A 14,678-nucleotide genomic window follows, 5' to 3' on the forward strand; every position below is an offset into this window, starting at 1 on the left:
TTGGCTTCATAAACCTGCTACCAGTGCTGTGGCCCCGCACTCAGCAAGGGGACCCCATTGAACTCAAGGTTCAATGCTCTGTGGTTGCCATCTTGCAATTCTTAGAATTTTATCTCTGAATATGTGTTTTGTATGTGAAGTGCAATGGGACAATGGAGCATGCGCCTGGGGACATGCCATGTTGGCTCAAATGCTGCCACACCTCCTGCAGCCACCCTGCCTCAAAATAACTTTTGCACGAGGCCCTGCACATTATGTAGCTGGTTCTACTTTCAGCCACCCTCACTTCCATCTCTGACTCACTGCACCTACACCCCCACCTCCACCTTGTATGCACTGTGCTGTGGACACCGGGGAGAGGCACAGACACAAGCAGGAAGGAAGGGGCTCCTGGCCTTGGAGAAGAGAGTCTTGTGAGTAAACCGTGTACGAAGCCGTACCTGCCACCATCACCATTCAGACCACAAGCTGCAGGAATGCGGAAGAAGTGGCCGTTGCTGCCGCCGGGGAGCGACACAGAAAAGTCAGTTTCTAAACCAGGCACTGAAGAATGGGTAAAATTTCAGCAGGAGAAGTGATGAAAATGTGCAAGGTGAAGGGGACAACACGCACACATGGGTCATAAAGCTTATTCAAGTAGCTTTTGAATAGTGGAGCACAGGGTGTGTGAGACCAGTCGTAATAATGGAAAGGGAGGCTGGGCCCTGAGTGCAAAGGACCCCTCTCTCTTTCCTGTGTGTCTCCCTTCTTTAAACTGCAACTTAGGTTTTCCTCATCTGTAAAATGAAGGAGTTGGATTACAGGCTCCTCTCTTTCTTGTACCCTTTGGTTCTGTATGCAGGCCACCAGCCATAAAGACGCTTCCGCAATCCATCGGCACCATCCATCATTCTTCCTATCAACTCACCCTTGTAAGGACCTTGCTAATCTATAGTCAACTCTTATTCTACCTGGGACCTCCCCCCCAAACCTTGAACCATGCCTGATCTCTTTCCCTATGAGCAGATATCTTGTGTACTCTGAGATTGCAGTGGCTGAGATTTTGAGGGATTTAATAAATTGAGTTTGATAGATTCTCAGTCCCAAAATATTTTACTGCATTTATGTTCTATATGGGCGTAAGGGTTGGGAGCAGGAGGTGTAATTCTAATGACATGTATGCCATACTTTTTATGTTTTTCAAGTTTCATTTTGTTGATCCTGCAAGATTAAAGGAAATGTCACTTACATGCAGAGCTGGAAGGAGATTAGTTATCCTGTGGGAACCGTTTTCCTAGGATAATATGAATTCTAGGGCAGTTTTTAGGGTTGGGCAGCAAAGCTAGCATCCTTCACTCACCTTTGACCTTGAAGGAGTCAGTTGTCCAGAAAGTTGTTCCCATGGAAGAAAGATGGTCTCCTTATCAGAGAGACAGGCCAGGAGCCAGGAGGAGGAAATGGGAGCAAAGTGCCTGCAACATTGCTGGCCTTTGGGGACAAGAGCGCAGTTCTTTAGACAAGATGGGGAAAGTGGCTGCATCTGTGAGTCCTGGGAGCAAGTTAGTTAGCATGGGCAGGCTCAGACATGGGTACATGGTAAGTAGGACAGCTTTTCTATTTCTCGTGCCACCTTTGTTCCGGTTCCCCCCTGGATTTCGTAAAGTCTTCCTGAAGGGGAAAAAAAAATCCTTCCAAGGATTTTTATTTTCCACACTTGCACAGAACCATAACGAGAAAACAATGTACCCCTGGGGGCCAGGGAGGTGGTAGCAGTGGTAATTAAAGAATGGATACCTCTAGGCAGGTGATGTGAATCACAGAGCACAGACCTGGATCACTCATGCAGCCACCCCTCCCCACCTGGAGAGTCTCCTTCCAGTTCCAAGCTTCAGAAAATCCGAGCGTGGATCTGCTGAGAGAGACCAGCAAGGACGGTATCTTGAGATCAGCCCACTAAGTCCACAAAGACTCAATGGAAACCCCGTGTTGAGGTTCTACTATGGCAACAGAATGAGAGCGTTGGTGGGTTAAAATGTCATTTAAACGAGAGATAACAGAGTTAGAAACCTAACCATTAAAAGAAACATTTCGTAATGGTATCTTTAAAAAGCCAAATGAGAAAAATCAACCAGCAAGGAATCTTGCGATTCAGGGCAAGTCCAGCTCATTAATTTGAGCTGGATGTTACTGCCTCTCCATTTTCTGCTGCTGTCTTGTAAAGAGGGGGTCTGGGAGCAGTTGGGTGTCCGGGGGAAGCATGTTCTTTGGAGAGTTTGGTAGAGCACCATGAAACTCCAGCCTTGTCGCAGAGTGGGTAGTGGCCCCAGGTGTTCATTTTCAAGGTAGAAGAATGATTCCAGCAGGCGTGGCCCCACCGGGGGTGAGTCCATCTCTGATGCCACAATACAGAAGCAGCCAAGCCAACCCCCAGCCTCAGGGTATTCCTTTGAGAGATCCCAGGGTTTGCAATTAAGGGGCAGTAGAGCTCCGTTTCTTGAGATATTTGCCAGGCTGCTGCTGCTCGTACAAGACTGTAAATACGCGTTGTCATTTTCAGGTTCCGTTTCTTCATAGTTTGCCAAGGTGGAGTGGACTATATGGTCTTCTCAGGCTCCAGTGATGTTTAAAGAAGTGGCAGGATATCGTCCACACACAGCAGAAAGCTGCAGATGTAGTAGACCTCCAATGCCAACGCAATGGGTGCTGTCTGTGTAGGAAAGGGCGGAGGCTGAGGCCCGCAATGCCGTCTTCACCCTGTCTTTGCCTTTGTGACGGGGGTCCTAGGAAGAGACCTACCTCGCTTCTCCTGTAGTTCTCTCCACTAGTGTTTTTGGTTTATTTTATTTAAAAAATTATTTGGCCCTCGCTCTCTTGTTTACACAACACATGCGTGCGTACACCCACACACAGACACACACGCATCTCTTTCTCCATCACACCATCACAATGCTAGAAGAAAGACTGTTGAGGTGAAGGCCCTTGGAGTCTAGGAGAGCAAGGCATTTTAGAGATTGGAGGACTTGGATGAGGGCAGCAATTCCCAGGGGTGGGGAAAGAGATAGATGGGCTCTGCATCTGGACAGCTGAGAGGAATTTTGTTTGCTCACCTAGGATGGTGACACCTGCTCTCTCTTACCCGCACAGGGACACTCGGCCTCAGGTAGCTGGTCCCAGAAAGACATGGACTCGGCTACCACAGCCTGCCATTAACACCTGTGTTTCCTTTACAGATCTTACAGGTGAACAAGGTGATGTCCATCTTGTTTTATGTGATATTTCTCGCTTATCTCCGTGGCATCCAAGGTAACAACATGGATCAAAGGAGTTTGCCAGAAGACTCGCTCAATTCGCTGATTATTAAGCTGATCCAGGCAGATATATTGAAAAACAAGCTTTCCAAGCAGATGGTGGACGTTAAGGAAAACTACCAGAGCACTCTGCCCAAGGCAGAGGCCCCCCAAGAGCGGGAGCAGGGTGAGCCCGCCAAGTCGGAATTTCAGCCGATGATTGCAATGGACCCGGAACTGCTGCGGCAACAGAGACGCTACAACTCGCCCCGGGTCCTGCTGAGTGACAGCGCCCCCTTGGAGCCCCCGCCCTTGTATCTCATGGAGGATTACGTGGGCAACCCCGTGGTGGCGAACAGAACGTCGCGGAGGAAGAGGTATGCGGAGCACAAGAGTCACCGAGGGGAGTACTCCGTGTGTGACAGCGAGAGCCTGTGGGTGACCGACAAGTCGTCGGCCATCGACATTCGGGGACACCAGGTCACGGTGCTGGGGGAGATCAAAACCGGCAACTCTCCTGTCAAACAATATTTTTATGAGACGAGATGTAAAGAAGCCAGGCCTGTCAAAAATGGTTGTAGGGGGATTGACGATAAACACTGGAACTCACAGTGCAAAACGTCCCAAACCTATGTCCGAGCACTGACGTCAGAAAACAATAAACTTGTAGGCTGGCGATGGATACGGATAGACACCTCCTGTGTGTGTGCCTTGTCGAGAAAAATCGGAAGAACATAAATTGACATCTTTCCCCATATATAAATTATTACTTTAAATTATATGATATGCATGTAGCATATAAATGTTTATATTGTTTTTATATATTATAAGTTGACCTTTATTTATTAAACTTCAGCAACCCTACAGTATATAAGCTTTTTTCTCAATAAAATCAGTGTGCTTGCCTTCCCTCAGGCCTCTCCCATCTGTTAAACCTTATTTTGTGACCCGGCTCTCAGGAGCCGCTCTGTAAAATCTGTGTACACCAGTATTTTGCATTCAGTATTGTCAAGGCCATGACTGTCATTTTAGTAAACTTGTTAAAATCAGATGATGTCAGAGTTGTGTATAGACAGTAATAACCCCCTCCTGGTATACTTTATATTTGATTCATTAATTAAAAGAACTGTTATCACCTCCATTGAAAATGACACCCAGTAGCTTGGAGCCCCACACTTGATTCTGACCAGCAAGCTCACTGTCGGGAACTTGCTCTCCTTTCTCTGCTGTCAGTTTCGCCCACTGGAATTACTATCTGCTCCAGTGGGATAGTCCTGGCACAATAATGATGAACCTGGCAATTTTAGTTTTGCAAGTTTCTTTTCAGCACATTTGTTGTTTGGGGTTGTTTAAGGGTTGGATTTTTTTTTTTTTGGCTTTGGTTTCGGTTTTGCTTTTTGTAAGTGGTTTTCATCCTTTTAGGCACACAGGAAAAAAAATTTTTTTTAACTATTTGTAACAGAATAATTGTATGGTTACCCAGAAGCAAACTGAAATGGATCATGAATAATCTACCCACAGAAGAGAATTTACTCATTGGAGATTCCTTGGCGCTTGGCCTCCCCCCTTCTGGCAGCCCCTCATAGACTGCATGAGGAATTAGAAAATGCTCAAGCTTCGGAGTCAGACCTGGGTTCAAATTCCAGCGCTTCCCCTGTGACTTGGGGCAAGGTTTTGAAGACTCCTGAGCCCAGGTTTCCTAGGGTCAGAACGTCAGCTAGGGATTCCGCCTACCTTACAGGGCTGTCCTGCGGATTCGGCCCAATAACCCCTGTCGACTTCGTAGCATAGGGTAGGCATTCGAGAGTGCTAGTCCCCGGCCCCTTCCCCTCTTCTCCTTTCTCAGCTATTGTGTTCCTCTACATCATTTTTGGTTTGGTTGAGTCCTCCCTTGGAAATGTAAAAGCTCAAATGGAAGGAACCTTCCCAGTACTTACGGGGCCCCAGAAGGAGTCACAGCAGTGGAGGGGTAATTGTGGGGATGGCCGCCACTGTCCTGCCATGGCAGGCCTGGGGAGGACACTAGTGGCGTCCCTCAAGCCTTTTTCCCGCTGGGAAGCAGTTTGTCCTCTTGGGGTTGGAGCCTAAGGACTCTTATCTCCCATCTCATGGGCTGCACGAGCTGCTCACTGTCCTACCATGGAGGCTGCCATTACTGCCTGAAATTTGTCCCATGCCTCCCCTGGATTACCTTGCCTCCAAGGCCTGCATGTGCTCTCTCTATCTAGAGCAGCCCGTACCCCGAGATTTCTCTAGCACACGCCTGATAGAAGATGTGTCCTTTATGTATTATGAACCCTTGAAACAGGCTCACCAAGTAGCACTGGCTTTGGTTAAGTCTGCACTCAATTCTAGATGCCTAAAATATGAGGGCCAGAAATGAGGAATTTGCCCCTTGCCCATGATGTGCGGGGCACCTTCAAACACAGCCACCTTTAGTTGTCACAAATCCTTTGGGGTAGTTATGATCATCCCCAGTTGACAGGTGGGGACATTGAGGCTTGAGGATTTGACTTGCCCCTCATCACTGAGCAGGTAAGTGGCTGAGTGTAGATTGAAACCTCTGTTTGAATGACGGCACAGTTTTCTTTTCTCCTTACTAGTCCTCCCTTTCCCCCTTCTGCATGTCACATTGCATTTCAGAATAAACATTATTAAAATCCTAGAGAAATAAAAAGTGTAGTTCTCATCGTGGCAACCTTTTGTACCTCTTGCTTCATGAGCCTGCATCCAAAACACAATGAACCCACGGATAAGCTAATGGAAGCCTTAGGATTGACCCAAGCCTAGTTCTCAGGCAGGAACTTGGGTTCCTCTTCTGGAACTTCGACTCTAAATGGGTAGAGGGCTTGTCTAGAGGGTCTGGCTGCCTGGGGAGATGGGCTTGGGTGACAGAGGCCCCACACCCCAGCCTGGGAAACCAAAGACCCTAAACAGCAGGGCTGAGTCCTGGGCCCTGCCTTGAAAGGAAGGAGTTTGCCTGCATGTCAAGAGTGATTCTGGAGCAGCATGCTTCGAGAGTAAGTGTAGATCAGAGGGGAAAGTGAACCTGGGGATGAGTGAAAACATTCCTGAAAGGAACTCTGGGCTTCGGGCCATGTGACCGCTCTGCCTCTCCCATGCTGGGTGGCAGAGCAATGAAGCATTATCCAGTTCCATTTCAGTAACTTTATTAGCAGAAGAGGGCATTCACGGGCTGCCAAAGTCAACATGTTAGGCTAATTGGTCCTGGACAGAGCCGTTTTCGAGGTTCATAGCAGGCCTATTTCTATGCAGTGTGCACATCTGCTTCTGCGACAGGTTAAAAATTAAACTCATCTCTGAGATAGAAGGAGGGCTGGTGTCTGGCTCCTGCAAAACTCCAGTCTCTTTCACCTTCCCTTATTGTTTGGATATCCTTGGATAACTCCTGTCCTAATGGGGAATTTCAGCATCATGAGATCCTACTGCAGAGGACTGATCCAGACCGGACAGTCCTCACTTCCTTTGTGAATGCTCCACTGAGAAGCTCTGCTGGCCCTTGGCAGGAGCTTCTCTCTACCCTCTCATCCATCTCTAAGGTTCCCCGATGTATAGGCTGTGTGAACTTGAGCAAGTTGCTTACCCTTTCTGAGCCTTTGTTTCCTTGTTGGTAAAATGAGCATAGTGCTTACTTCATAAGACTGTTTTACAGTGTAATGAACACATCTAGTTCCTGGTGCATAAGAAACCCCTATAACATCATGACGGTGATGATTATGATGATGACGATGATGACAATGACAACTAGCTTTTAGGTGACTTGCAGGAGGCCTCGTCGGAAATTCTGGGAGGGATTTCTAAACGTCACAGCGGCCATGTATCAGTCATACTGCACGGCAGGCAGTCCCCAGGGACTATTCCCAGGGACAGTTTCACTGGCCCAGTCTTACTGACAGGCCTTGAATCCTTCTCAGTGACATTCCAGGGAAAGATTTCTAACCCTTCTCAGCAAAACTACCAGCAACCTATGTGATTTCTCAAGTGTGTGTGTGTGTGTGTGTGTGTGTGCGCGCGTGCGCGCGCGTGTTATTCTTGCAAATTTATGAGACCGCTTGGTTCTTGTTCTCATTCTCTCCCTGCTCCCCTCAGCCTCCCTCTCTCCCTCCCTCTCTCTCTCCTGCTCTCTCACTCCTGTCCAACAATGCTTTCTCCAGGTTGGTGTTTTAGGGTTTAGAGTTTTTGAGGATTTCTTTGTTGGTCCCTTTCCCATATCTGTGTTTCTGTGTGCTTTTTAGTTCATTTAGTCAATGTAAAAACCCTCCACCGAGGCTTGGAGAAACCATCTGCATTTATTTTATCACTTTTGAACATGTGTTTGAGAATGAAATCTGTGTATTCAGTTTATAGCTACCTGGAGATTTGTCTGGCTTCACGTGGAAGACCCATCCCCCAGGCTTCAAGCTCTGATGGCCCAGGACAGGCAAAGCCAGTGCCAGGTCGTCAGCTAGGCCTGGCTCTACCTCGCGGACCTCCAACTCTGCTCAGCCTCAGGGAGGGTACTCTGGATCCTGGAGAACAGTCACTCGTCTACAACACCCCCCCACACACACACACACCCCTCACAACCCTGGCCAAATGGCCTTGACCCTGTCAATTCCACAAACCCAGGAATTACTGCAGCCACTGAAGATTGCTTCTCTCACTGCAACCTTCTCCAGTGTGACCCTCTTCCTCAAAGGCCCCACCCCAAAATCTAAGGAGAACCCAAACTCCTTACACACGCCTTCTCAAGTTACAGTGGGTGAGTGGACTTCTCAAAAGGCACATGTGTTTCACAATGAGCTGAAATGCAAGTGCCTCTGGGTTGACTGGAACCCCTGGGTTTTTGGTTGGTTCCAGATGGAGGTTGGCCCAGCTTGGAAGAGCACAATGACAGAGCAGGTTGAAGCAATCTGACTGAGTGTGGATTTGTTGCCTTCAGTCCTCGCCTGTATTTGGTTACAGTGTATGGAAGGCCAATGAAAAAGCACAGATGTGTCTGCGGTGGGGAACAGGGATACAGAGGAGTAAAGAAGTGGAAAAGGCAATGGCCCAAAGATATCAAAAGTCTTTCCTAGAAGCTGGCTACCGCTGGTGGGTTTGGCTGAGTTGAACTGTTGCGGAGTTCAGTAATGGTTTAGACTGTTCAGTTACAGAAGGCTCTGTGGCGAAAAAACATAGAAGTTTACTGGGAAATTGTGAAGCACAGCCTAATGAGTTAGATGGCTTTTCATAGGGAGATGTATGGAGGTGGGTGGGCGTGCATGTGTTTGTACATGTGCGTGTATGTGTGTGTTCATGCGTGTGCATGTGCGTGTGTGTGTTTGTGTGTGGTTGCTTTGATATTCTAACTCTTAATGTGTTGCATTTTTTGAAGGGAAGGTAATGCTTGAAAAGAATGCTCCGGAACACAAGTTTAACCTTTAGGAGACTGAGCTGGTGGCCAGCTGGGGAGCATATGGAAAATGAACATTCTTGGGGCTAGAGAACAGGCTGGTCAGGGTTGAGGATTTGCTGAAAGAAAAGACATCAGGCTGACTCCACCAGCCAAATCAGAAGGAGGTGGAGTTGTGGACTTTCTGATTTGGTAGGAAAGCACTAGAAGCTGGTGTGGGGTTAGGGGGTGGAAGATAAGGTCAGACCAAAGAATGAATAAAAGTAGTAATCGTTATCATTTACTGGCTGCTTCCTCTGTACAAGGCACTATGTACCTCCGGTAGTTTTAATTCTGTTGTGCAGTTGAGGACATCTGGCTAAGAAAAGTTCCGTAACTTGCCCAGGTTGTTCAGCTGGTAAGGGGCAGTGCCCAGAGAGGAGCCCAGGAAGTCTGTGCAGTGTGGAAGGACTTAGGTAAGTAAGACAGTAATGGAGAAGATGCTGAGTGCTTCAGGGACCTTGAACATCAAGAAAGCCATGAAAGTAGGGAGAACGTCAGATGAGAGAAGCACTTTGGAGATGTACTCAATGAGATTTGCACATTGGATGTGCAATGAGAGAGAGGGAAGCACAAAGGAAGAGGACCACAACATTCTCGAGGAATCATGATTCTAAATCGTAATCGAGAGGACAGCAAGACGAGTGGGTTTGAAGGTGGGAATAATAGATAATGCGTTTGAGGTGCCCATGGGACATCAAGGTAGAAATATCCAATAGACGGTTGATCAAGATAGATGCGTGCTTGAAATTATGAAAGAACAGCTCTTCATTTACAAATAATTCAGCATAAATAAGCTTTTTTGTTTACAAATAAGTCTAGTTGAAGTTCAGTGGAAACAAAAATGGGTGGGAGCTTGTCAGCAAATCAGGGTGTGGAATCTGGACTCCCCTATAGGGGCCTGTGGTCAGGTTTCCATGGCAGACGGCCTATTCCACCCACTGCTTCACCACTTTGGAAGCTGGATAAGTGCTTGGAGATGACCGAGGAGATGGAAATGTGTATGGTGAGGCCCAGGGCACCTTCAGACCAGCGTCACGCCATGGAGGTGTGCCTTAGTGGTCAGCGTGAAGATACCGTCCGAAACAATTCAAGTTAGATTTTAAGGGAATAGTCAGATGTTGGGAAGCTGAACTATAAAGGAGAGAGAATGAACAGGGAGCTGTCAGGGCAGGGTGAGGGTAGTATTATTTACCATATATTTCCATGATTAACATGCTTGTTGCTATGAAACTGAAGACATGAAATGTCAGTATGCCTAAGGGAAGTCAAACACATTTTCATATACTCTGAGCATTTAATAGCCCTAATTAAAGCATAAGATCTTTAACCAAAAATCAAAGCCAGGCTTTGGCAATGGAAGTGTAAACAGGACCCAGTTCATGAGTCACTTCATCATTCCTCAGCTCTGAGTGAAGCTTTTTATCAGAGACCGTAGGCACCCCATTCTCCCTTTGATGGAGGCCAGCGTTACGCACAGGGCTGCTTTTCCCCAGAAGCTCTTCTTCAGGCTGCCCTCACTCTAAGGGACATTTCATCCTGTCAGACCTGTTCCATTCCAAAGCAGCAAGACTCAGTCACTCCCTGCTGATGTCAGGGTGGGCCCTGGGGTCCCCCTCCAGCTGTAGAAAGGCCTGGGCTGGGGGGCAGGCAGTGGGCAGGGCCACTCCCTCTGACTTCCTGTGCCTCTGGCTCCTGCTGGTAGTGCCCCAACCAGGGTAGGAGGTGGAGGCTAGGTAGCTAGATCTCTGGCTCTGACACCCAAGGGAATTTACTTCTAATCTAAGGCATATTTCTTATACTCTAAGACGACACCTGGGGCCTCATCACAGTGACTTGACTTGGGACTGCAGTTAAGTCATTTGTGCTCCACAATCTTCAGTTTTCCTTCCTGAAAAGCGGGTATAAAAACATTTCAAATTTGATTACAAAGTACCCTGAGAGCTAACCCAGCCTACCTTAAGAATGAGTGGCAGGGGTGAGAGCTTTGAGAGGGTGCAGGAGAGATAAGCTGGATGGTCTCTGAGAAGCCCCAGAAAGGCCATTAGAATGGCTTCCATCTCCAACCTCCTAAGCCAGCTAGACTCCAGAGAGGCTAAGCAACCCAGCAAGGTCACACAGCTAACACGTAGGGCAGAGACAGGATGAGAGCTAGATCTGCTGCCATCCAGTCCAGAACACCCTCCATTATCCCACTGCCCTAACAGCACCTTCTCAACCAAACTGTAGGAGTGGGTGACATGAGTGCTTTAGACACTTCACTGGGCCAGCAGGCGGGCTTTTGTAATGGCGCCGCTGATGTCACTCCAGCATTTTCCCTGCCAGCAAGTGCTTTGCTGTTCCCGGGACTTCTCAGAGACCTGGATTTTTCCACATCAGATCTTAAATTTGCAGTTACAAGGCCCTCCAGAGGCTGCCCCTCTGGTTGGTGTGGAGGTGCAGTGGCCTAGGCTGAACCCCGGATCCCGCCATTCATAATCATGTGATCTTGGGCAAGTTCCCTGATTTCACTCAGTCTCAAGTTTTCTATAAAATGGATCTGAGGCTAAGACCTACCTCTCGGGTGACAGTGTAATGTCTGTAGCTGGAACAGGCAGTGTGATACAGTGACCCAGTAGGGTGGAGCAGGGTCCTGGGTCCCCTTGGGCCTTCTTTGAGTGTTGGAGAATAAGGAATTCCTGTGGACCCCAGGGAAAGGCCGTACTAACTGGCACTGCGGTCGTTTGGTATTTTAACAACTGGCCCAGCTGTCTCAACACCTTCCGGCCTGACATCCACTCTGCCTACTTAACAGGGGTGTCATCGGGAAGGACGGCAAACACGAAAGGCCTCTGGCAGCTTGCTTGGCGTCCAGGAAGCTCCCAGGGACGTTGGCTCTCTCCCCAAGAGCCAGGACCTGTGCCTGCACACCCCACCCTGCACACACACACACACACACACACACACACACACACCCATCATCCTGCTGCTCATCGCCACCCTCATTTCCAGGGAAGGGTCTCTTTTTCTTGCCCAAATACCTCACACCATAGCCCAAGTCAGTTCTTCTAGTGCTTTGGATTTTTAAGTCCAGACCAAAGCCGCAAGCTTTCTAAAGCCCTTGTGAACCTACTCAAGGCTCCACAAGCTCAGTGCCAGGTAGATGGGAAGGGAGGTCGAGAAGCAAAGGATTTCTGGTTTCTATAGGATTCTTTGGCATCATCTACCCTTCCTCCTCTTCATACTGTAGCAGAGGGTGGCTCCACCGGAGCTCAGGCCTGCCTCTGCTCCTGGTGGGGCGCTGCCCGTCCTGGTCCTTTCATTTTAGCAAGAGGTACGAGTGATGCAGCACAAATGAGCAAGAGCTTGGCGTGGCCAACGAGAGCTGCGGATGTGAATCCTAGAACCCTAGTCCCACTGCATGACGTCAGCGGAGTCAAGGGTCTATGGGTAACATCCAGTCCCTCCTCCCTCAATACTGGCTCGGTGTCAGATCCTTGCTTGGGGACACAGACTGCAGCACAGTCTCCTGAAGAAACGGACATAGATAATTGTGATGCAATGGGATCAACGTTTCAAGAGTTTCCATGACAGCTTGTAATTAGGGCGCAGATAAGGGACTGTTTGCCTGAAGCCGTCGCATAGGTTTATGTTGTTGGAACATGAAGAGTGAGGTCAGCAAGAACCAGATCACAGAGGTCCATGATGCCACGCTAAGGAGCTCATCCTCTAGAGAAGAGGGGGTGGGGAGCTACGTCCTGTGGGCGGTAACTGGGAGAATGGCCATCAATAGCTAGACCTAAGTGTCTCATCTGTCAAGAAGGGCTCTGAGCTTCATCGCTCCAGCCCCTAGACCACCTGCCCCGGCTGCTCTGTTGTGTCTGTGCAGTGTGCAGACGCAGGCCTGCTGGAGGCGGAGGACAGGATGTGACCACCATGTGGTGCCCTGTGGAGAGCCCACGATGCCGCATTGCATGCTTTCTGGAGGGTGGACGTGCTCAAAGTCACGTTGAAGGGAAAGACCTGGAGGGGCAGCCTGGCAGATGGAAAGATGCAAGACTCAGGCTGTGGTGGGGCCGCTTGTTCTCTCGTCCCCTCACTGGGACCCATTAAGCAGCACCACCCTGTGCATTCCTCGGTCCCCTTGGGCTGGTGGAAGGGCGAGCTCCAGTCACTGCCCTTTCTGGTCTCCTGCAGCTGGAAGTCCAGGTGCTAGGCCTCAGCGCTGGGATGATTGCACTGTCCACGTTGCTTCCTCTCCCTCTTATCCTGTCAAACTTCCTCCTGAACTTTTGACACGATCCCTGCTTCTTGTCAGTGTGACTGTCAGCCCAGTGCACTCCTCAGGATGGGTCTGACAGCCTTGTTCAGCCTCTGGAACCCACAGGCCCTGTTCCAGGCCAGTGACCCACATTTCCCTTTCCAGCCCTGGGGCAGCAAGGCTGCAATTCCTCAGGAGGGTAGGAAGACAGCAGCACAGTTCTGGTGGCCTTAGGAATACAGACTCCTTGCTGCCCCATGGAGTCTTTCTCATTGCTAAACAAATGAGGCAAGGTCCCTCCTCCCCCATCCTTCAGGCACCCCACAGCAGAGCTGGCTTTTCTCGCTCCTGATCTGGCCTTTTAAAGGAGCTGAATGAGAGTATTCCCAGATAGGAATTTTCATCACATGCCGCTTTCACCAGGCCCCACCCAAATGCTTTCAGGAATCCCCGTTGTCTAGAGACCTAGCTCCCTGGCTACGCATTTGAGGTCACTGACAGTGTAGCCCAGCCGCTTTACTGGCTATTTCTCTCTCTCACTAACACTGCGAATGGCCCAACTGACCAAGTCCCCATTTCTCAGGCCTCCCTTGCACACGCCCACCGCCAAGCCTTGGTGAAGGCGGTTCCCAGCCCTCCCCTTCCTTCTCTGACCACGGTCTTCATCACACCCAACATTCTCTCCCTCTCTGACTCAAACATGATGCCAGAAAAGAAGAGGTGGCCCATGTATGAAGTCTCGACTCTTGAATTTATAACTCTTCCCCCTTTGACAGGTGAGGATGCTGAAGCCCAGGGACAGTCAGTAACTTGCCCGTAGTCACAGTTGGTCAACAGACCTCTGGCACTCACACCCACGTGCTCCAGCTCCAGAACTCAAGCCTCAGTGTTCTCCATACAGAGCTTGTTTCCTTTGACTTGTGAGGAGGCAGAGAGTTCTAGATTACACACTCAGGGCTCCCCGACTCTTGTCCACATGTCTTGATCCATGAGACACATTTCTTCTTCCTGGAGTGCTCGTCCTCCACTTCTCCCGGGGGGAATCCTCTAGCCATACTTTATAGCTAACTTGGCCTTAATGAGAAGCAGTAACCATTCCCTTCCTCAGGACTGGCTACAGAATTTGGGGGGCTGATGCAAAAGACAAACATAAACGATTAAGAATTTCAAAATCATCACAGCAAAACATTAACCCCCAAGCGCAGGGCCTTGTGTGACCGCCCACGTCACACACCCGTTAAGCCCGCCTTGCACCTACTCTGGGCTGCAGAGCACATGGTGCTTCTCCTCCAAGCACTCTCCACCCCTGGCCATCGGGGAAACAAGGCCCGTGGCCATCCTTGCTGAAGCCCTAGTGTGAGCAGTGCCTGGCACAGAGTAGATCCTCAATCATGTATATTGAGCTGGAAAGATGCTTGTATGCAAAAGATTATAAACTTCAGAATATGTGACTCTTAGAACAGAAGAGATACCTATATGTCTAGGTCCAGATTTTCTGGTGGTTGAAACTTAAAAAAAATATCTGAAATCCTCTTGAAAAAACAATGCAAGAGAGGGTACAATGATGGGTTTAATTGTGCCCCCATTCAAGTGTTGAAATCCTAACCCTGCTAGCTCAGAATGTGACTGTATTTGTAGATAGGGTCTTTCAAGAAGTGAGTAAGTTAAAAAAGAGGTTATTACAGTGGGCCCGAATCCAACCTGACTGGTGTCCTTGTCACAAGAGGAGGTTAGGACA

General features: G+C 49.0%; 1 protein-coding gene across 3 annotated transcripts in view; it reads left to right on the top strand.

Annotated features, from left to right (window-relative positions):
* NTF3 (neurotrophin 3) overlaps positions 1–4,315 on the top strand; it is a 70,257-nt gene extending 65,942 nt beyond the window's left edge. For all 3 annotated transcript variants that reach the window (XM_033117529.1, XM_033117528.1, XM_033117530.1), the window contains one exon: positions 3,210–4,315. In XM_033117529.1, the coding sequence (XP_032973420.1) occupies positions 3,231–4,004 (774 nt within the window). In that variant the 5' untranslated portion in view covers positions 3,210–3,230 and the 3' untranslated portion in view covers positions 4,005–4,315. The remainder of the gene's footprint in view (positions 1–3,209) is intronic.
* The last annotated feature ends 10,363 nt before the right edge of the window (positions 4,316–14,678 follow it).

The sequence above is a fragment of the Rhinolophus ferrumequinum genome, chromosome 10 (assembly GCF_004115265.2).
Source record: "Rhinolophus ferrumequinum isolate MPI-CBG mRhiFer1 chromosome 10, mRhiFer1_v1.p, whole genome shotgun sequence".
In the NCBI taxonomy this organism is placed as follows: Eukaryota; Metazoa; Chordata; class Mammalia; order Chiroptera; family Rhinolophidae; genus Rhinolophus; species Rhinolophus ferrumequinum.